General features: G+C 35.0%; 1 protein-coding gene across 2 annotated transcripts in view; it reads right to left on the bottom strand.

Moving 5' to 3' along the window:
- The window catches only part of LOC128213461 (uncharacterized), a 58,801-nt gene that overhangs the window by 25,225 nt on the left and 9,315 nt on the right, over nt 1-24,261 (bottom strand). Inside the window, exons 1-10 of one of the 2 annotated variants that reach the window (XM_052919171.1) lie at nt 22,927-23,064; nt 20,677-20,826; nt 20,266-20,469; nt 15,479-15,733; nt 14,676-14,768; nt 12,029-13,762; nt 10,817-11,026; nt 4,479-4,578; nt 3,013-3,101; nt 1,256-1,497 (exon numbers count right to left, since the gene is read on the bottom strand). In XM_052919171.1, coding sequence (XP_052775131.1) covers nt 1,256-1,497; nt 3,013-3,101; nt 4,479-4,578; nt 10,817-11,026; nt 12,029-13,762; nt 14,676-14,768; nt 15,479-15,733; nt 20,266-20,469; nt 20,677-20,826; nt 22,927-23,011 — 3,162 coding nt within the window. In that variant the 5' untranslated portion in view covers nt 23,012-23,064. Of the gene's footprint in view, nt 1-1,255; nt 1,498-3,012; nt 3,102-4,478; nt 4,579-10,816; nt 11,027-12,028; nt 13,763-14,675; nt 14,769-15,478; nt 15,734-20,265; nt 20,470-20,676; nt 20,827-22,926; nt 23,065-24,261 lie in introns of those variants that run through there. The other variant, XM_052919172.1, reaches the window with a different exon arrangement.

Genomic DNA, 24,261 nt, shown 5'->3' with positions numbered 1-24,261 from the left:
GTGTAAAATAAACAAAAAGAAAAATATCAATTTCTTTTTAATAAGGCCTAAAAAAAAATACATTTGGTTCGGGTTACCCGACCCTACCTACGGAATAGGCGCCGACCCTACCATTTTTATAGTCAGTTTGAAAAAAAAAAATGAAAAACTAAAAAAAAAAATTGCTTTTCAATATGTAGTTTAAACATTAAAGGCTTATACAGAAGATAGCTTTAACATCATTCTCCAATGATGAAAATGATATTCTTATATAAAGCCTAATAAAAAAAAAAAAAAAAAAAAATAAAAAAAAGCCTACCTACCCTACCTATTTTTAAGAAGGATGTAACCCTAACCAAACAATTTTTTTTTTTAGGCCTAATCAGTCAGACTGAGTAACAAGTACAACAAGCAGTTGAATATTCTATCTGTTTTACAAAGACATTTTCTATCAGACAATTAAGAAAACTAAATTCTTTCATGGTAAGAAGTATACGGTAACATGTTTTAAAAATCACTTTTAAACCACAAACATGAGAGGTTGAAAACAAATCCTTTAGCTGTTGAATTACGAAGAAAATTTGTAATAAGGTACTGTAGTGACTTATTGACTTAATAATAATATGACTAGATAACTTAACATTGTAACGTCTTAACATTTCAACATTAACTAGCATTAACCAGAACCAAAACATTTTCATGACAAAAAATTTACTGGTAGTCGGTAGCGGTTACGTTCCTTGTTTGTATAATCAATTGTTCAAATTTCACTATCGATTGTCGCCGACATAGGCCTTTCCGATCAATTTTCGATTAAAATTGATCATCAGCACAACGCTACTTTAAACACCAGCAAAAAGTGAAATTCTTAATGATTAAGCCTAGAACTTAATGGTTGCCTTTTTGCAATTTCATTCGCTGAAAATGTAGGTTGTATTCTAAATTTCATTGGGAAACTTTAGTTGAATGTTCCTACTGGTTTACATTTACGAGATTTGTAGATAAATGTTTGTAGATGATGACCAATTTCATATATGTCTGGAAAATTCTTGGACTGAGGGCTTATATCTGTATTTCTATTAAATCGGGCAATGTGGCAAAGTTTATGCTTGATTATACTTTCGAAGAGTAGCAAGACAAATCTGACAGTATGTTACCCCACAAACACAACTCTGAATATGTGACTATATTATGTAAGTAAGTTAAGCCACTGCAATAAAAGTAGTTTCTAACAATGATTAAAGATAAAACAAAGCTTTTTACCAAAAAATATTACCTTAAATTCCTCTTTAAACCAGTTCGGATCCTGGTTTCTACGATTTTTCAAGTAGAAGGCAAAGTCTTGCACTTTTATCCGGGAACTCAGATTATAATAATCCTCGGGCTTTGTTGCTTCTTCTGGGCCGAGCAATGGATTTTCTTCAGTGATACCAAAGCCATCCTCTACATCAGTTGTCCCATTTTGCAAGCGTGAACTTCGCTTTGGCACAATTGGTATAATGTCTTTCTTTGAACGGCCTGAAAATTTACCTGTTGCATGCCAATTTACAAATGCTAATTTTCTTATTGTTTTGGATTATACTAGGCTTGATTTTAAAGACAACTAAAACTAATATGAACCACTTTTATACGAGTTTCCTCAGCGAAAACCAGGCCCTAATATCACAAAAATACTCGAGTCAAATCTCAATATTAACTCATTTTACTACATAAAATCATAGTATGATTAAAAAAAATGTTGTTTTTTTTATAATTTTCAAAAAGTATTTTCACATAGAATGTGTTGGTAAAAAGAATTTGTCAATATTTCAATAACAATTAATTCTAGAGCAAAAAATATACTTGAGTAACACAAGTGCATTTATAGCTGTAAAATATTTTTCCTTTGGAATCTAGACCAAAGGTTTTAATCAACATATTCAATAATAGATTCTGTTTAAAGGTGTAAAAACATTTATTTTTTTTTAAAAAAAACAACAACATTTTATTTATAAAAAAAATTATGTAGTAAATCAAGTTGAGACTGAGATTTGAATTAAGTATTTTTGTGATACTCGGGCCAGTACTGAGGCCATGGGAAAAAACCTCTGATGGTGAACAAGCCCACAAACTCGAACACTACTAGACCACTCTCACCTTGGTGGGGGTCAAACCCATAACCGCATGGGTGAGAGCCGGACACCTATACTACTAGTCTAAGACCACTCAAACCAATTAACTTCATAAAAAATAATAACAGACTTGAATTAACATAAATCACATAATTGGAACTTTTTCTATTCCAAATTATTATCATACAGAATAAATTCAAAAAGAAAAAAGAATTTAATCAAAAATACACAAATTGATGAGATCACAACAGGTTTTATACAATTGGCAAGAGGGCAGAAACCCATAACGATTCTAGCCAGAGTAATAGACCTTGACACAAACATGCATATTGAAATTGGTTAAGAGTGTTTTAAGCTTCTCAGATAATCAAAATTAGAAAAAAATCATTATACATTACCATAAACTGATGCATTATAAAGCTGAATTGGATAAGAAAAATTTGAGCAACTAGCTGTATCTTACTACTTACATCAAAATTGCGCTTTCTTACACCTCGGCCATTTTCCTTCGAAAACAACCTCGGTGTATATGGGCAGTTTTCAAAGTCAGAAATCTTTACATTTTACTATTAAACTTGCAAGTAGATCGTGAAGGAATTTCAATTCAGCAGTTAAACTAAATGATTATTCTCTTGGGAATCTTAGTTATTCAAGCAATAATACACTTCACATCAATTTAAACTTAGATTATACAAAATAAATGTTAAAACACTACAATTATTTCATACTATTATTTAAAATTTTATTAACTACATCTACAGATGTACCAGCATACATCTGAGGTTATTTTCGATGGAAAATGGCCGAGGAGCTCTGAATATATGTCAAAACTGATACTTTAAAAAATTACAATTAGACCGATATCAGCTCGTTGCAGTTCTTAGGGGCTGCTCTTCTTTTCCCATAATGCATAATAACGTACCTTTAATGAGGGTTTCCTTTTCTTCGGGAGAGGAATGCAGACGCTTCAAGGGAGTTTCGTTTGTCTGGCCCTTTTTCTTGCAAATCAATCTGGTAATTAAAAATATATATGTTACTATAACATTTCACAGAGTATAAAGATGTTGAAGCAGTCTTCCGGAAATTGTAAAAATTCCGCCTGTCCACCGGACACTGGCACTTTGAAAGTTTTTGCCTGTCCGAAAAAATATTTGCCTGTCCGAACATAGAACAAATCAAAACTGTTGTAATAAAATGTATTTACTGATGAATCATATTTATTACTCGTTTATCCCCGGGAATCAACATCATGCATATCAGAAATCGGAAACAGCCGACTTTTGGCGATGTTATGTGACGTCAATATCATTATGGGATGAACTAACTACCGCAAAGGCAAATAATCAGCGAAAGTTTTTATAGACATTTCGCTTTCAAATACCTTTTCGCTATTCAGTTGTCTTAAAATATGTCGGTCATCCGGACCTTCATTTTCGGAAGATCTGCCGGACCTGTTCAAAATTTGCCGGACATGTCCGGCGGACCGGCACATTTCAGGAAGACTGTAAAGGGGCTAGACACCAGATGGTCCAAAAATCAGCAAATACAGTATTTCCTCACAACAAGCCTAGAATTGTCAATGCTAGCTAAAAGGAAGTCGATAAAATATCGTTCTATATGATCAAAATAATAAACGCAACAATCATGTTGCTGTCTCATCTGTGTTTCCCCGTTTAAAATAGCGCATAATGGTTACCCGGTTTAAACCATATCTGTTTATGAGAACAGATAAATATTTTAAAACTTACTAGAATTTACATGGTAGACAACCCTAGTAAAATACTACCTGCTTGGTTTTAAATAAACACTCATTTAAAATTAGCTTTCATGTCCGGTTTGGGCATTGGTTCGAGCGATCGCTTCTCACCTCGATGACCCTGGCAGATATATACCAGGCTTGGGCACATGTTAGTTTGTTTGGTCACTTAGCCGGACAAGTGGATGACCCTGGGGAACTCCAGTTTACCTAACATCACAAGGCCACTCTCTCGCACAACATTGTGCCAACAAAAGTGATTAATATAATGTTGCTGTTGTTTAAAATTACATGTATGAAAATGTTTTCATTTGGTATAACTTTAAAACTTAGGCCGAAAAAACAACAACATTTGGTTCGGCCCTACCTACGAAATAAACCCTACTGTTTTCATATACATTTTTTTGTTGTTGTTTTTTTAAGTGTGTTTTAATATGTACTTTAAAACCCTTAAAGCTTTATACATAAGATAAGTTTTACACCATTCTCCAATGATGACAGTAACGTTCTTATATAAAGCCTAATAAGAAAAGTAAAAAAATAATATAAAAAAAGCCTATCTATCCTACTTGTTTTCGAAAAAGGATGTAACCCTAACCAAAGTATTTTATTTGGCCTAATGCAGCACTCACCTCCTCCTGAAGATGAAAAAGATGACAGCAGCAGCAGCCAGGATTACCACCAGCACAACAACCAAAATGATGATCAATGTCCCATCGCCTTGGTCCATCTCTGAAAAGTTTAAAATAACATGATAAAATCATATGAGAATAAAGTAGATAAGTATAAAGAACTCTTTGTTCCTTTCAAATAATTGTACAAAGCTAATGCTAAAAATGTATCTACGTCAGAACAATTTTATTAAAAAACAAATAATTGAAACAGCACCACAAGCAGGTCGTCCATTTTTCTCAGTTATGGGACATGTTAAATATGTTTACTTCTTTTTGACAACCTTAAAGATGCACTCTAACTCCCAAATAAGATTTACCACGATTAATAATATTGTTTTAATATTCCAAAAAGGATGAACAAATGTCGAAAACAATGATTTTTATGAAGGATACCGAGTTGAATTTGAAAGAAATGAGCATAAAACATGGTATTTCTACCTTATAAAACTAAAGTCGACAACAGTAAATCTTTTAGCATTCACCAATCATTAATATTTTTGCATGTTCAAATATTAAAAACACATTTACAATCTTTTTATCAGTAATTATTATTTTCCATAAATGCATTATTTAGTTTAGTAGTCAAAGGTTTATCAGTTAAAATTTATGTTTGTTATACATGTGTTATGTATTGATTTTAAAAAAGAATGTCATTTCATGAAAAATGGAATTCAAGTGTATATATAGCGCTAATCATAACATCATGTATAATGGCTTACGAAGAGGCCCAAACCAGATTTCATACAATGCAATTAACATCAATGGAATTAAAAGATTTTTAGTCTATACAGATTTTATAAAAGCGAAAATATCTTGATTAAACGATAACAAAATGCTATTACATGTAACACAGTAAATTGAATAAAAGTAATTTCCAACTCTCACAATAAAAACCATGAATTAAAACATTTATACATTTACTTTTACATTGATATTCACCGCAAAAAGGAAGCGCAATCAGTACTCATGTACATATTTCGGTTGACAAATACACTATGTCAATCTCTGATCAAGGCCAAACAAAATATCTTTGATAATGTTGTTCATAATGTGTGTTATGTTTTATTTGATTTATTGCATCAATCTCACACTTAATTATTTTGTCATTCTTCAATGATAGCTGGCCCCAATATCACAAAAATACTCAAGTCAAATCTCAATCTCAACTCATTTACCACATAAAACCAAAGTATGATTAAAAATCTTGCATTTTCAATACTTTTTAAAAACATATTTTAACTATTCTAATATGTGTTGATAAAAGTATTTTGTCAACATTTCAAAGAAAACTAATTCTAGAGCTAAAATATACTTAAGTAATTGTTAAAAAAAACAATGAATTGTACTCAAGTACATTTTTGGCTATAAAATAATTTTCCTTTGGAATCTAGACCAAAGGTTATAATCAACATGTTCAATGATTAATTGTGGTTTCAAAAGTTGTAAAAACATTTATTATTTTTAAAAACTGTTTTTATTTTATGTGGTAAATCTAGTTAAGACTGAGATCAAGCTTTGACTTAAGTATTTTCGTGATATTGGGGCCTGTTCTTTAAAAGGACAATAACCAATCATTTGTAAATAAATGTCCTTATCTCAGAGATGCAGTAAATGTTATGGGTATCATAGCATACCAGGATAACTGTTATTATGGTTCTCAACTTGTGCATTCATATGTATCAATGAAAGTTAAGTAACGAAACAATTTTGTAAATATTTCAAGGGTAGGATGATAAATTATACATCAAAACTTCAGGAGAGAAGTGGTGTTTCTATTTAGTTTTCAGAAATTAAAGAGTTAAAATAAAATGATAAAGAGCATTATTATATATGTTAAAATTGATGTTAATTTTATAAATACTTAAATACAACTTTTTGATAAAAAGACTTGAACATCATGTAAGTACATATTATTTTTTACATAGTATGGATAAACTTAGAATTAGTTTTGCATCCATATTTAAGTTTTTTGTCATGTACAGGCATATTTCATTAAAGCTGCACTCTCACAGATTGCCACTTGTCTAAGAATAAGCTGGTTTTGGCATAAATGCTTATAATTCAGTCATATAAGGTAACTCACAATAGAAGATAGATCTCAATTGTTTGGAAAACTGCCGAAAAACTCATTTTTCTTAAAGCGTTAGTAAGGTTTTTAGCCATAAAACATATAAAAAAATGTCAAAACGGTCAGTATGTGAGAGTGCAGCTTTAAACAATACTTTTGTTGCCATACACAGATGTAATATTGACATTTTTGTTTAAATCCATTATAAAGTCCAAAGCTTTGTTGTCATGATTTTTTGATTTACCCGGATTTAGTGATAGATATGAATCATAATTCTTAACTTCCGTAATTAAGACCATTTGTTCATTGCAAATCAATAGAAATTAAAATTTTATTACATGAACGCCTTATTCTTAAAAGTTTGCTTGACAATTATCGATTTTATTGTGAAAGGTTAAAGCAAAACAATCAAACCATCAAGTACCTACTGCTCTTAACCCTTTGCATGCTGGGTAAATTGTCGTCCGCTCAAAAATGTTGTCTGGTTTATTCTAAATTTCTTTCAATTTACTTAAAACTTTGGGGATATATTGACTGAGTGGCAAACAGCTTGGAACCTGACCAGGCGCCGAGTTACTCGGTCATGGCTTTTTCTGCCCAATTTGGGAAAAAGACCCTAGACATTTTGGGAAATTTTGCGTCGTGAAAATGCCGAAATTGGGAAATTTTACAGTTAAAAGAAAAAGCTGTCTAGTCTCCAGCGAATTAGGAAATGGTTTTATATTAGTTTATTTCCCTTTAAAAGACCCAAATTTGCTGAAATATCAATCCTTCGGTGTAAATATCTATTGCAATAAATCGATCATGACAGATAATATTTCATACAGATATCTAAATGTGATGAAAATCAATGATTTCCGAATTCAATTATCAAAAAAACTTAACATCACATAATTGATATCATGTTGAAAATGATCCAGTACATGTAAAAAGACTTTCTAAAAAAAAAAAAAAAAAAAAAAAAAAAAAAAAAAATTTGATTGGGATTTTTTTATTAGGGATGCAAACGAATGGCAAAATCGATATTCGAATATTCGGTAATTCTTTCGATCGAATATTCGAATATTCGATAAAAATTGAATCTTAGAAAGTTATAGTTATCTATTAATTTTAGTTATAAACCATGATACCCTTTTCTTTATCTGTCGAATATTTCCAGTGTTATCGTAATACAATACAATACATAGCAGCGTGTCGAATATTATTATATCGACATATGAAATACATATCTAGCACATAACAAGCACATACAATTCAATGAAATCACTCATCAATAAAATCATCACATATGATGGCCTTGTTCTTATTCAGAAATATTATCTTATCAACAAGATCACATGACAGTCTGTTTCTAAGTACAATGAGTCCGGCGCAGGAGAAAATTCTTTCTGATGGCAAAGACGTCGCAGGTATCCCAAGCAGTTGGCGAGCAACATGTGCAACGCGAGGAAAGCGTCCCTCGTTCTTTTTCCATCATGCAAGTGGAGTGGCCTCCTCGTCGGAAGGTTCGTGCCGGTACCGACGCAGCTCGTCGTTAGCCGTCTTGGTCGTCTTTGGAACCATGAAGCTAAGACGGGGTCGTTTGGAGGGTGTTGACGCACTCTCGTCGGGGTTGGCAACCGAAATGGAACATCGTCCAATCTACTCTCGAGCGCGTCTTCCGTGTAGCGCCGCTGTTCCGTTGACAGGAAGTCCAGGTCTTTGTAGCGGGGGTCCAATAGAGCGGCAAGGACTAGGGTGGATGTGGTGGTGGCATGGTTCGAAGGTCGGAAGCGGCGACGAAGCTCAGCAGCAATAACACCCTTCACTTCCTTGACGACATGGGAATCAGCCTCGCATGCACGGAGTGTGTTGTCCAAAAGACTTGTCACGATGAGATAAACTTCACTGCATGACACGTTCTTCTCCGTTGACATATACGAAGTCGTCTCAGTCAAATGACTGAGTACGTCACTCAGCTCGGAGACGACGGTCCACTCGCCGTCCTTCAACGACAGGTGCTCGTCGGCCTTCCGGGTAACCCGAGTGTCCAGCATGAGGTCGGACAGGACGCGGCGTTGCTCGTTCAGCCGGGCCAGTATAGCATGCGTGATGTTCCATCGGGTTGTAACATCCTGCACCAGCTCGTGTTTGGGCACCTTTAGAGTAGCTTGGCGCTTGCGCATTTCAGCCGTCAATGTAGTCCAGTGTTTGATGTGCCCGACCAGCTTACGACATCTGGAGACGACCCTGTTGACATCAGGGAGAGCAAATGCCGGCTTGATGGCCAGCTACAGTGTTTGCCCAAAGCACCCAGAACACAAATCATGTTTAAGACCAGAAACGGTAAACTTTTTCATTGATTGCTGTTTACTGCTTTCACTTTGAGAACTCGGATGCTTAGCCTTCACGTGATTCCAGAGATTAGTCGTCGTGCCCATGTACGACAACCTCACACTGCATAGTTTGCACGTGACAGATTTCTTGTCAACAGAGCGCGTGAAATAAGTCCATACTTCAAATGTGGCTGGCATCTTTTACGTTGTTAAGAAATACAAATCTAATATATAATAATAATAAGTTTAACTTATAATGTTTTGCGAACATATATTCTGAAGGAATGAAGTGGTATCTACTTTCAGCGTATAATATCAATCACCGATTTGAGCAATATTGCTCAGCTTAATTGGCAGGCAAACTGACAAGAGGGTGTGAAGGCCGCTTCCTTAAATTCTTAATTGGCACGGTCATTTAAAAGAACTAAAAATCAATTAAACTTGTTTGATGTCACTTCCTAATAGCCAGTTATTTTACAATTATGGACACTGTTTATATTACCCTACGATCGATCCCTAATTGACACATGACGCACACTCGATTGTCATCTCGTAAACGCCTCAGGCACAAGATGCGTATTGTTGTAAAAACAAGACAATATAATTTTAAACACAACAACTGCCCTAAAGATTCAAGGTTTATATCATTATTTTTTGAAAAAAATAATCGAATATTCGAATACCGATTTTAACATTCGAATACTAAACGTTCGATCGAATATTCGTTTGCATCCCTATATTTTATGAAAATTGTGAAAAATATCTTATATTTTGCTTTGGAAATGGGTCCGATAGTCGGACCCGTGGGTACTATAGAAAAAGCCCTGTCGGTGTCTAGCTGGTCTGCTTCCAAGCTGTTGGCAAAGCCTTTAATATCACCATCAGAAGCCTAAGGGTCAAAACATGTACCATGCGTAAGAATTTCTTTAGCTTGATCATAATGACAGCTAACAGCCTATTATTTAATACCTTCCATAAATGTGTTTCTTTATTGTATATATAAAGTCGATCAGTCTGTATATCACTGTATTTTAATTAAAATCTAGTTTTATGATGTCAGTAGTCCAAATCATATTTCTGGCCGATCCGTACATCACCAAAAATATCATATGGACCGCTGACGTCACATTATATGGACCGCTGATGTCATAAAATTGTTAAGTGCGGCTTGCGATTTTTAAATCGCCGAAAATTGTCGCAAGTAAACATTTGTTGCTCTGTTCAATAAAACACATCAAAGGCGCTTTTAAAATATTGATGGTATAATATAAAAAATATAACACACCACTTTGGGCATTTTGGCATTATAAGGACTGGCCAGTTAGCCCCTGAAGGTGAATGGATCTCGGCTAACGCCTCAGTCCATATACATCTTCAGCGGCTGACTGGCCGGTACTTTACATGACCCTCAATGGTGTGTATTATTTCTTAAATAGAATCACTCGATCGGATGCCTTATTTCTTAAATAGAATCACTCGATCGGTTGCCTTATTTCTTAAATAGAATCACTCGATCGGTTGCCTTATTTCTTAAATAGAATCACTCGATCGGTTTCCTTATTTTTTAAATAGAATCACGCGATCGGTTTCCTTATTGCTTAAATAGAATCTCTCGATCGGTTTCCTTATTTCTTAAATAGAATCACTCGATCTGTTTCCTTATTTCTTAAATAGAATCACTCGGTCGGTTTCCTTATTTCTTAAATAGAATCACTCGATCGGTTTCCTTATTTCTTAAATAGAATCACTCGATCTGTTTCCTTATTTCTTAAATAGAATCACTCGATCTGTTTTCTGAGTACAAACCATAAGAAGGTTTCCATGTTGAGAGGCAATAAAAAAAAGTGAGATCTGTAGAACTTTATCTCCAAAGCAGCTCACCCTTAAATCTTAATAATATATATAAAACTTACGCTTAGCACAATTTGTCCCAGTAAATCCCTCTGCACAGCCGTTGAGGCACTCCGCAGTTTCTCGGTTACACAGCATACCCTGACATCCATCGTTACATCTCACGTTACATGTGTCATTGTGGTACCCCACCTGGCAGTTGTGTATACACACGCCCGTCATCTGGTCACATGGTCCGGTGCCCTTCTCCCCATCTTGTCTCGCACAAAACCCTGAGAAAAACAATATAATTATTGAATTAATTAATGCTTGTTTATTTTCCATGCAGACTCCAAAAACAATCAGATTACTAATTACATGTAGTACCATAAATATATCATTAAATAACAAGAGCTGTCACAGAGACAGCGCGCTCGACTTTTCCCCCGCTTTTCGGTGTATATGGAATGAAAAGTTTTGGCGAAGCATGCATGGATCACTGTTAGATTTCAATGCAATACATGATGTGCTGAGATATTTACATAAATTGAATGGAAAATATTTGAGGTGGTACGCACCCTTTAACATAAATTTGAAAAAGGGGCATAATTTTGTCAAAATGCTTGATAGAGTTACCTCCTTCTATGTACAGGTTGGGGGCATGATGGTGAACAAGTGTGCAAATTCTCAAAGCCAGATTTCAATGGACTTTGAAACTATTTGAGGTGGTACAAAAACTCTTACAAAAACTTTCAAGTAAATTCAAAGTAGAAAAAGGGGCATAATTTTGTCAAAATGCTTGATCGAGTTAACTCCTCCTGTGTACAGATTGGGGGCATGATGGTGAACAAGTGTGCGAAGTTTCAAAACCATACGTCAATGGACTTTGAAAATATTTGAGGTGGTACAAAAACTCTTACAAAAACTTTAACAAAAGTGGTTACGCCGAAGCCGACGCCGACACTCAGGTGACTAGGATAGCTCTCCTTATTCTTCGAAAAGTCGAGCTAAAAATGCATAATAAAATATATGTAGACTTGGTTTTATAAGCTTAAATACATTGTGGAAAACAGATCCCTCAGAAGCATAGAATACATCTAAAGCATTAACCAATACTCTCGATTTCATTGAAACTGTAAGGTGACAGCACTAGTAGGTGCAACTCATCAGTCATTTATTAAATGTGCATTTTCAGCCATTAAAAACACAGTTACAATCTTTATCACTCAAAATTTATGTTTGTTATACATACTGTGTACATATTGATTTTATAAACGAGTGTCACTTTTACTCACCTGGACAGGTTTTATTACAAAATCTTCCATTCTTTCCAAACGGACATGTAACACAAGTCCCATCATCTTGGGCACAATCCGCCACGGGTCCTTCTACAGCACAAGTTCTCGAACAGATGTCTGTACACTTAAAACCATATGACCCTGGTTTGCAGCCAAAACATTTGCCCGAATCTTGGTCACAGTTTATTGCACAGTTGTTTGGGCATGATTTGTTGCAGAATGGGCCATAGAACACACTTTTGCATCCAAAGCAATGACCAGAGTCTTTATCGCATTTGCTTATACAATTTGCACTGCAGTTTAATTCACAGCTCAGACTGTAGTATCCGTCTTCACATGAATGGCATCGACCGTCAGACTTCCTACACCCTGACGCCCCACCGTCATAGCGACATTTAGGGTTACATTTTTGTTCACATTTATCACCATAAAACCCAGGTTTACAATTTTTGCAATTGCCATCTTGCTGTTGACAGCCATGAACAAAATTAGAATCCAAACAGTTTGCATTGCATTCTTGATCACATTTGTCACCAAAGAAACCTTTTTTACACCCAGAACAAGCCCCTGTGCTTTGTTTACAATCTGTAGAGTTACAATTAGCAGGACATGTCTGATCACATTTGTCACCAAAGAAACCTCCTATACAACCAAAACACGCCCCTGTGATTTGTACACAATCTGTAGAGTTACAATTAGCAGGACAAGTCTGATTACATTTATCGCCATGGTAAGTGTTGTGACACGCCCCCTTGCAGGTACCATCACGGATGTCACATATTCCATCCAAGCAGTGGCCGCAATTGTCACTACAGGACGTGTACTGCCCATATTTACCGCTAACACATTGGAGACATTGGCCGTCATTCTGTGTACACACAAGGCAATCAATTCCTGGACAGTGTTTGTCACAAGTACTCGTGTAATTCTCCCCGGAACAGCCTTTCGTGCAGGATCCGTTAGTCTCAATGCACCAATCGGCGAGTGTAGAGGTTTGGTTACAGTAGGGCCCACATTTGCAACTAACGCCGCTCCATTCCAACTCGCACTTGGAACACGTACTTTCTGACGAACACTCTAGACAATGGTCGGGACATTTTTCACACTGATTTGCAGATTTCAGATAAAACCCTGGTTGACATTCTATGCACTTGACATAACTTTCACAATCGTAGCAGTTACTTAACTCAGTAATATTTGTACAGCTGACACATATTTTCTTTTGATATTTTTCATAGAAAAACCCTTTTTCACACTTCAAACAATCGCCAGAGACATTACAATGGGAACAATGATCATGCTTGCAAATCGCACTGCAAGTTGGTCCAGAGTATCCTTTCATACATTCCGTACACAGCGTGTCGTTATCACAAGACTCACAGTTATCTGGACATTTTTCCATACACCTGGACCCATACAGACCATCGACACATTTTGAACAGAGAGCATTATTGTTTACCGACTCACATTCAACGCAATCTTTAATCGTAACTGAACAAGGTATATCGCAATTATCCCCATGCTGGGTTTTGTCAGCACATGACACTTTACAAGTTCCGTTTACATGGCATTGGTTATTCAGACATTGTGGGCACTGGTCGCACATTTCCCCAGATCTTCGATTTCCCCCAACACAGGCCGTACACTTCCCAGACGTCTGATCACATCCAGCACAAAACTCGGAACAAGGTGTGTCACATTTCTCTCCATACCAGCCTTCAATACAATTTCCTGAAAAGAAATGAAGATTTCCTACAGTTGTATTTAAGAACAAACTTTTTGTAACAAATGCTATACTATCACCTGAGAGACGCAATTTGCAAAACTGTAACTGTAATGTGCAAAACACAACGCATTACCGTATTATACTATGTACAGGATGCTAGCATATATATAAGACACAGGCAAAAAAAAGGTGAGAAAACAGGTAAAACTCCTATTACAAAAGACAGGACACAGGGGAAAAAGTCAAAATCGGAGCCGAAAAAGGTTGGTGGGGCAATTATATATTTAACATAATTATATTAAATAAAAAACAATAAATTTGTTTAAATATTAGGTGTATTTCGATATCTTTTGGTACATGTTATTTGATTGCTATTAATAATTAACTCATTTTATTAAAGTAAACGATTAAGGCCACCGATCCAATACACACAATATCCGCATGAACTATACATAAAATGTTATTTTCACACATACGGCAGGTACTTAAATATAAAAAATCATCATATTTAACGGATGCTTATTTATTACCTGTATATACTACAGTACAATAATAATTTTGATATTGTATCATAATTTTCAGATCACATTAAAGAGTAGAAGTCATTAAACAAACAGCGCAAAAGAGTGCTTAAATTGTCATCTAATAATACTGTCAGAAGTATACAGACATTTGTAGATTTGTCCAAAAACACACACATTAGCAGCTGCAGTTAAGAAATAGATTTTAAAACTCAATTAGTCAGATTGAAGTGGCCTTAAAATACCTTTATTTGGGCTCACAACTAGTTGTGTGAGGGTACCATTGTCTCCAAATATTGTTTGTTGAACTTAAAATAATAATTTCAAAACTTAAATGTGTACTTACTATTTAGACTTTACTGACTACTGACTACTGACTACTTTTTTATGCTCTTACCTTCACATTTGCCTCCGTCACGGGAACATTTCCCGTCCTGACATTTGCCACACTCCTGATCGCATTTCTGACCCCATGTTCCATCACTGCAGCCTTAAATATATATTTTGCAATTTTGAAAATTACTTTTGTTAGATTTGACTTCATTAACGGGGCTAGACACCAGATGGTTCCAAAATTGGCAAATACATTATTTCCACAAGACAAGCCTGGAATTGTTAATACAAACTAGTATGAGGCCAATAATTCATCATTTTACATGATTAAATGAATATTTTGTGGCTGTCTTAGCTGAGTAAACCTGTTTAAAAATAGCGAATAATGGTTTCCAAGTTCATAGTGTGTATATTTAGCATGTGAAAGTCACGTGATTATTACAGATATATATACCAACATTATCTTTAAATGAACTGGGATTTATGTGGTAGACAGACCCAGTGAATATCGAATTGAAATTTTTTGCAAAAACTGCGAAAGATACACATAATGTAAGCGATATGATACATAAGTAAGGTTCAATGCGTTGTACACAATGATATCAATTTTATGTTAGTTTTTGACAATTCAGTTTTTTCTTGCAATTGTATCATCGGGTGTCTAGTCCCTTTAATTTAAACACTACATTGTATTTGTTAGAACAGGGGTAGTTAAAAGGTATTTGAAGTCATCTCTTAAAATAAGACATCAAATAGGGAAGGTTAGGGTCCCTTCACAATTTCATATGGACATACATGTATAATCGCCAGTTTTTCATGGGATTGTTTTTCATACATTCTTTAACTAACCAGTCATTGATTACTTACCAATATCTTCCATAATTTCCACTTCAGCAAGCTGCAGATTTGCGTAACGTGACCAGTCATTTTGTTTTTTATCTCCCCTTTGGTTGTACACGGTGATGTGTTGACCAATGCCTGAGCATTGCATTAAGGAAACTTCTGTGATCTGATCGCCATTATCCGATTGGTCTTTATAGCAGGAGTTGGTGTCAGGATAATTGCTTGTCTCGTTTGTGATGGCGACAGAAAAACCAGGGCGACGAGGCGGTACACTGTTATCTGCAGATAATAGATTTGAATTACATTACTTTAATAGTTTATAATGCTTTAAACTGATATGTAACATTTAGAATTTGAAACTGGAAGTATGAATGTCCTGTCCATCAACATTGGAAGTTTTTAACTGAAATGTTGAAGTTTAATTTTCTCAAATACAACATTATCCCATTATTTGCAAAATACAGTTATCTTACTTGGTTATTCAATTACGTTGGGTGGTTGAATACCATTGTATAAAGTCTCAATGCAATACATCAAGTAGTTGCAGAGATATTATCCTATGTGTGCTAACATGCAAGACTGTAACCAGAATTTCTAAGTCGCATAATTAAGGGGCAAAAATTATATGATATGAAAGATAGTTATCTTACTAGATTAAAGAAACAGGTTAAATAGTTGGGAGCATGTGTGTAAAGTTTCAATGCAATACATGATGTATTCACTAACGTATTGACTTAAATGTGGTTACATGCAAAACCTTAACCAGAATTTCTATGTCGAAAGAAAAAGGGCAATTATTTGAATTTAATGCAAACAACAGTTATCTAACTTGGTTAATTAAGTAGGTTGGATGGTTGAGTACCATTGTATTAAGTCTCAATGCAATACCTCAAGTAGTTGTTGAGATATTAACCTATGTGTGGTTACACGCAAAACCTTAACCAGAATTTCTAAGTCGAATAATAAAGGGCAATTATTTGCATTAAATGCAAACTAGAGTTATCTTACTTGGTTAATTAAGTTGGTTGGATGGTTGAGTACCATTGTATCAAGTATCAATGCAATACCTCAAGTAGTTGCTGAGATATTAACCTATGTGTGATTGCACGCAAAACCTTGCCCAGAAGTTCAAAGTCGAATAATAAAGGGCAATTATTTGAATTTAATGCAAACTAGAGTTATCTAACTTGCTTAATTAAGTAGGTTGGATGGTTGAGTACCATTGTATCAAGTCTCAATGCAATACTTAAAGTAGTTGCTGAGATATTAACCTATGTGTGCTTACACGCAAAACCTTAACCAGAATTTCTAAGTGGAATAATAAAGGGCAATTTTTTTACATTAAATGCAATCTAGAGTTATTTTACTTGGTTAATTACGTAGGTTGGATGGTTGAGTACCATTGTATCAAGTCTCAATGCAATACCTCAAGTAATTGCTGAGATATTAACCTATATGTGTGCTTGAACGCAAAACTTTAACAAGAAATTCTAAGTGGAATAATAAAGGGCAATTATTTGAAATTAATGCAAACTAGAGTTATCTAACTTGGTTAATTAAGTAGGTTGGATGGTTGAGTACCATTGTATACAGTCTCAATGCAATACTTAAAGTAGTTGCTGAGATATTACCCTATGTGTGCTTGCATGCAAAACCTTAACCAAGGTGTGACGCCGACGCTTGGGTGAGTAGTATAGCTCTCCATATTCTTCGAATAGTCGAGCTAAAAATCAAATAATTTGCAACTACCAGGCTGCCCAGCACTTTTTGGCAAGAAAAAAGGGCTAATTTTAGGGATAAAAAAAGAAATTTTAAGGCTAATTTAGGGCTATATTTAGGAATTTAAGGGCTAAATATGGTGGTTGTAAACATCAATATGGACTTTCCTCTGCAAATTTAACAAGAAATAAACTCACATACTATAAGTACAGGAATGACATACACCAGGGTTCCATTGTCTCAGCTGTTATTATACGCTAAAGACACATTAAAAACAAAATAGTGAGTGTATTAGTTTGTACTTTCAAAACTGTTAAGGCAATCAGAGAAAAAAAATGAAACAAGAGGGCCATAATGGCCCTAAATCGCTCACCTGAGTAAAAGAGTTTAACCTTTGTAATCAATATAGCTTGATATTTGTTCTCAAAGAATATTGAAAAACATACTGGTCAAATATGTTCCCTGGATAATCACTGACAGGACTTGTCACAGTTGCCTGCACACTGACAGGACTTGTCAGTTTCCTGCACACTGACAGGACTTGTCGATTGACTGCACACTGACAGGATTTTGTTCAGTTGCCTGCACACTGACAGGACTTGAAGATTGACTGCACACTGACAGAATTTGATTCTCATACCTGCACACTGACAGGACTTTGTTAAGTTGCCTGCACACTGACAGGACTTGATAATTGACTGCACACTGACAGCACTTGGTACAGATACCTGCACACTGACAGGACTTTTTTCAGTTGCCTGCACACTGACAGGACTTCGTTCAATTGCCTGCACACTGACAGGACTCGTTCAATCGCCTGCACACTGACAAAACTATGTTAAATTGCTGACAGAACTTTTAGTATAGATACACAAACAACTGACAGGACTATGTTAAATTGCATGCACACTAAAATAACTTTTAGTATAGATACATAAACAACAAACAGTGAACCATCCAATAAAATCAATAATCTGCCCAAGGCTCTAACCATCTAAGAACAATACACCATCATAATAAACTTTTGCTTATTCCATCTAGGACAACATTACCTCACATCAATTACAGGTAATGAAATTTTTCTGTATAAGCCTTATTCACTAGCCACACAGAAGATAAGATTTGTAGCTTAGAATAATCTACATTAAGTTTACAATTATATACATGAAGTTCAATGGAAAAGTCTGATTATTAATTTTATCATTAAGTAAAAATGAAATTTCTTCTAAAGAATAAAGTGTATAATAATTATTTTAATCTATGATCCTAAAAAAAGAACAATAACTACCTTAGAAGTGACTATGTTAAAGACTTAATAAAATTTAAAATCTATTCCCTTGTTACTAAAAAAAGGAAGTAGTGGAATCTCCAACAAAAAGGGAGACCATATAGCAATACTTGCTGCCCTTGTTTCAAGGGTAAACTTTACATAACTATCAAATTTTAACAAAATGTATTTATAATGAACTTGTAACCCACTGGGTGAGGCCAATTTTTCTTCAGGGGCATACTTTGAATAAATGTGGTAGATAACCAATAGACAATGTTGCACACCAAATATTTAAGCACTAGGCCTAATAGTATTTGCCAAAAAAAGTTTTGTAATTTTTCCTTTAGGTTGCCATGGCATCCAAAGTTCTGTATGGAATTCATTTCTTTGAACAATTTTGAAAAAGCACCAACCAAGGATCATTCCTATGAAGTTTCATTAAAATTGTCTAAGCAGTTTAGGAAAAGACGATGATTATAACTAATTGTTGACATTTTCCTTTAGGTTGCCATGGCAACCAGAGTTCTGCATGGAATTCATTTCTTTGAACAATTTTGAAAAAGCACCAACCAAGGATCATTCCTATGAAGTTTCATCAAAAAAGTTCAAGCGGTTTAGGAGAAGATGAGTATAACCAATTGTTGACATTTTCCTTTAGGTTGCAATGGCAACCAGAGTTCTGCATGGAATTCATTTCTTTGAACAATTTTGAAAAAGCACCAATTAAGGATCATTCCTATGAAGTTTCATCAAAATTGTCTATGCGGTTTAGGACAAGAAGATGATTATAACCAATTGTTGAAATTTTCCTTTAGGTTGCCATGGCAACCAGAGTTCTGCATGGAATTAAATTATTTTAACAATTTTGAAAAAACACCAACCAAGGATCATTCCTATGAAGTTTAATCAAAATTGTCCAAGCGGTTTAGGAGAAAAAGATGATTATAACCAATTGTTGACGACGGACGCCGGACATAGACCGATCACAAAAGCTCACCTTGAGCACTTTGTGCTCAGTCGAGCTAAAAAGTAGGAATTGACAATAAAAGTAAGGGATTTTTTAGGAATTCCCTTTGAATTTTGAGTTTTATTAGGAATTTTAGCAAAACTGAAAAAAGAGAGGAATTTTTAGGAATTTTAGGGCCGCTGGACAGCCTGAACTACATGTATCAACTTTCCTTTAACGGAAGCCCTGGGTCATTGTCAATTTCTTTGGTAGAAACCAGCAGTGCGTTCAGTAAGGTGAGCGTTTACAAAATGCTAGCAAACTTTTTGTTTTGTATCCCTGTTGCATCGCAGCGCATACACTGCAAGCTGGGAACCAAAGAGCAAACGCTCGCCGCAAACATGTTTACTGAACGCATGGCTGTTCTACTTTCTATTTTGCAAGGCCAAGAGAAGGTTGGAACCCACAATGCTCAGGTGTTAGGCAGACAATTAAAACTTTTGACCAATCTCATTCCTTCAAACCTTCAAAAATGATAACAGAGGCAGGGAATGCTTAGACACATAAATAATCATAGCTCAATTATCTGCAGGCCATTCAATTGTAAAATAAGAACAACAATTATCTTTGTATACAACTCTCTCCACCACTATCCTCAAACTGTATACAACTCTGACCAATCACTATCCTCAAACTGTATACAACTCTTACCACCACTATCCTCAAACTGTATACAACTCTTACCAACACTGTCCCCAAACTGTATACAACAGTTACCACCACTATCCACAAACTGTATCCACCTCTTACCACCACTATCCCCAAACTGTATACAACTCTTACTACTACTATGATCAAACTGTATCCAACTCTTACCACCACTATCCTGAAAAAATTTGATGTTAACATGATGTATAGGACGCTTTTTTCCTAAATCGGCCCTCCACCATACAATCGACTCATTGGCCATATCTTGAGCCCAAGCATATGTGGTGATAACTCCATCAACGGCATTATCAGCTTCATTACTGCCTTTGGTATCATGCTGTGTAAGGGTCAAGGCTGACGGATCTAATTTAGCTGAAAATAAAAACTGTATATATACTAAAATATGTAAAAACAAATTTAAAAAAAAATCAACAAAACAAGAGCAACAGTAAAATACATGTATCCTGTAAGGTTTTGATCAGATTATAGCCCATGAACCAGTACTTTTGATTTTAACTATTTGTTCATGTACCTTGTATTAATTTTTACTACTCAGTTTTCAACTTAAATTTCACCAACCCAGCTGTATTTGGCAGGTCTGGCCTCCCCATTCATAACTGCATGATGAACACAAGCCATCAGCCTTACAGGACGTGAGGTCGACACAGTGGCAAGTGAGTTGACATGATGATCCAAACTTCTCAGGACCACAGGGTTGATCGCCCTGACCTGTGTAACAAAAAGTGCAGACTTCAAAGTTATGTATAAATAAACATACATACGGAAAACAAGATTATGCAACCTACAATTGTATAGTTTAAAACTTGTCAAACAACTGACCATGCGTTCTTCCAAGTAAAATTATGATTTACTCACTATATATATAGTATATACTGATAATACTGTATACAACTATATTATTAAGTATCAACTAAAAAAGCGATATTTTTTTTAGAAATCAAGAAGTATTCCACAAAAAAAATTTGCTCTGAAAGATTCTGTTTCATTAAAAGTTAAACTCATCAGTGGAACTTTTCCCTAACCCAAGCAAAAAAAAAGTCCTCCGATTCACATTGCAGTCTTTTAAACAAAAATAAGTAATTGTCAAGGTTTTTCTTGTAATGTGCCATCACAGGACCAAAGGCCATCAGTGTCCTAAAGTCCTCAGTTTTTTTGGTCTCATTTTTTCTTGTGTGAATTCTTTAAAGTTGTTTTAATACGGCAATGGCCGAAATGTTCCGATTGTTTTAAAATTGTGAACTGAAGCCATGCAGGTGCCCTTCATGTATTTATCGTTATGTTTTGACAGAATGAAATGAAGAAAAACCCGTCAAACTCATAATTATTCGTTGGATATTTATTTTTTGTGTACAGAACTAATATAAAATAACTTTATCTGGTAATATTTCTTGTTTTTATGATATTCTATAGACGCAATACAGGGTTTTTTTTCTAAAAGAGGGGACGGGGCCTGGGGCCTTTGAGAAGGGGAAAATTTTGCGGCATTTTAGAACAAAAAGGGGGAAAATGTGCACGTTAACTTTTTATTTTTATTTTACTATCATACCTCTTATAATATTTGATTATTAGATTACAAGTCCATCTCTCTCTTTTTTTCCTGTTCTTAATCTCCTCAACTAAATTAGCCTCAGCACTACTTTTAGTTTTTTTATTCGGTGGGGAGATTACATATATGTGCCTCAGGCTCGCTTTCATGTCGTGAAAATGCCAAAATTGGGAAATTTTAAAGCTAAAAGAAAAGACTGTCTAGTCTCCTGCGAATTAGGAAATGATTTAATATAAGTTTATTTTCCTTTTAAAAGACACAAAAAATATCAATCCTTTGGGTGGAAAAATCTATTCCATAATTCATGACAGATAATATTTCATACACTGATCTCTGAATGTGAGTTCAATTATCAAAGAAACTTTACATCACATAATTTATTAGGATGTCGAAAATGAACCTGTACAGGTTACTGGTAAAAATACTTTAAAAAAAAAAAAAAAAAAAATATTGATTTTTTTTTTTTTGGAGGGGAATTTTCATTTTTAGGGGAAAAACTAGGCTTATTTTCCGAGGGGAAGGGCCCGTTAAACGGCCCCTTTCATATAAGGTAAAAAAATCCTGCAATATGCTTTAACCCGGAATCCTGATTGGAATAACTACCCACTTATCGTACAAAACAATTTGTACGTGAAGAATTTGCCATATCAAAAATCGTAAAAAAAATCTGTCAACGTACAATTATATGGACTAGTGTCTGGAAAGACTTGGCCTATGTCTATATATCTTGCCGTACAATTTGCATTTGGCTCTCCAAACATGAGTCTTATGATGTTCTTTTAGGTTGGATTTTTTGACAAATGTTTCCCCACATATATTTCACTTAAATGAATTGGTATTGGTATTCATTCACATTCGTTGCAAATGTTTTATGGCAGGTTTATATAAAACTTTAAATTGTTTGCTCGCACGGATAATTTTTTTACAAGTTGCAAAATATGAATGAACATCATACATAAACAGATTGATTTTCAGCATTACCCTGCATAAAGAAAAAGAGATTTGTTTATGTTAGAATATTTTATTTATTTTTGCCCCCAAAATGGCAATAAAATCTGGGTAAGCCACTCGACTTTCACACAACTTTCCTTTGCAATTATCATAATTTACATAGAATAGGAATACGGTGTTTGTACGTTACTAGTCTTCTTAGAAAAAGTTAACTAGTTCAATTAGTATTTTTTAAAATAAGATAAATTTCTGGTTGTATGACTCAGAAAATTGATTGCTATTGTTCGAACACTTAGTGCACTGATGCTTACCATGTGCAGCTTTCACAAGCCATAACACTATGACTGTCAACATCAGACTTTGCATCCTTATGGAATGGTTTCGATTTCTCTCCATTCTAGTCTACATTGTGTTTTTTATATATCCAAAATTTACTTCCTGTTATATTTAATTTTACGGAGTGGTCGCACTTCCCTAATACCGAATAAATTAAACGTTATCGACTAAAATAAAGTCTAATCGATTAAATGAAGATTTGTGTTTACAAGTCTTCCATGACAGAACACTATATCAAAGAGGGGCGGGGGGGGGGGGGGGGGGGGGATAGGTACTCTCCCACGAAAATTTTAACAATATCTTGTCCGAAATGGTGCATTTGGTGCGTATCTAATTACTTTTTATTTTCCTATTTTTAATACAAAGTCATTCTCACTCATCAAAGGTTTGATAGTGATAAATCATACGTAGCGGCATCACTCTGGTGTACGAGGATGTAAAAAAATAACTTGGACGATTTTAGGGTAGGGCCGTGTGGTGCGCGCCGGTTGCACCCTGGCACCGCTAGTGGTTCATTCGGAACTCCTCGGCCATTTTTGTCGAAAACAACATCGGATGTATTTGGACGGTTTAAACGGTACTCAAAAAGTGGTACGTTTACGTCCGCTGCAAGTAGATCGCGTAGTAATTTTATTTAGCAGTTAAACTTTATGACTTAACTCTTGGGAATCTTAATGATGTTTGCAATAATTCACTTCACTGGCAATCGATTTAAACTTAGATCAATAAAAACAACTCTAAAACACTACATATAATTAATGATATAATTCAAAAAAATACGAACTACTTCAACTGATGTACCGGCATACATCCGAGGTTGTTTTCGATAAAAATGGCCGAGGATCTCCGAATGATAAAAATGGCCGGGGAGTTCCGAATGAGGTTGTTTTCGATAAAAATGGCCGAGGAGTTCCGAATGAGGTTGTTTTCGATAAAAATGGCCGAGGTGTTCCGAATGTTTCCGACAATGCCAATAAAAAGGAGCAAAGCGCAATTAACTAAAATAAAAAATGCAGCCAGAGTTATGGTTACTGTGCCCTTCTCCTCAATGGGATCTATCTGTATGTTATGCTCAGGACAAAGAATATGTATCGGAAAATTAACAAAGGGCAATAACTCAAAAATACTGCATCTGCAGTTATGCATGGTCCTTCAGGACTGCACTTTCATTTCAAACCTTTTAAGACATGTGTGATATGACAGTGTGGTGCTATTGAATAGAAATAATGAGAATGTAATTGAAAGGCTACATCTTGACAAATGTATTTATCTACAGCTTAAACATGGATAAAGGTAAATTTAACTATAAC

The sequence above is a fragment of the Mya arenaria genome, chromosome 13 (genome assembly GCF_026914265.1).
Source record: "Mya arenaria isolate MELC-2E11 chromosome 13, ASM2691426v1".
Classification (NCBI taxonomy): Eukaryota; Metazoa; Mollusca; class Bivalvia; order Myida; family Myidae; genus Mya; species Mya arenaria.
This window is presented reverse-complemented; position numbering and strand designations above follow the sequence as displayed.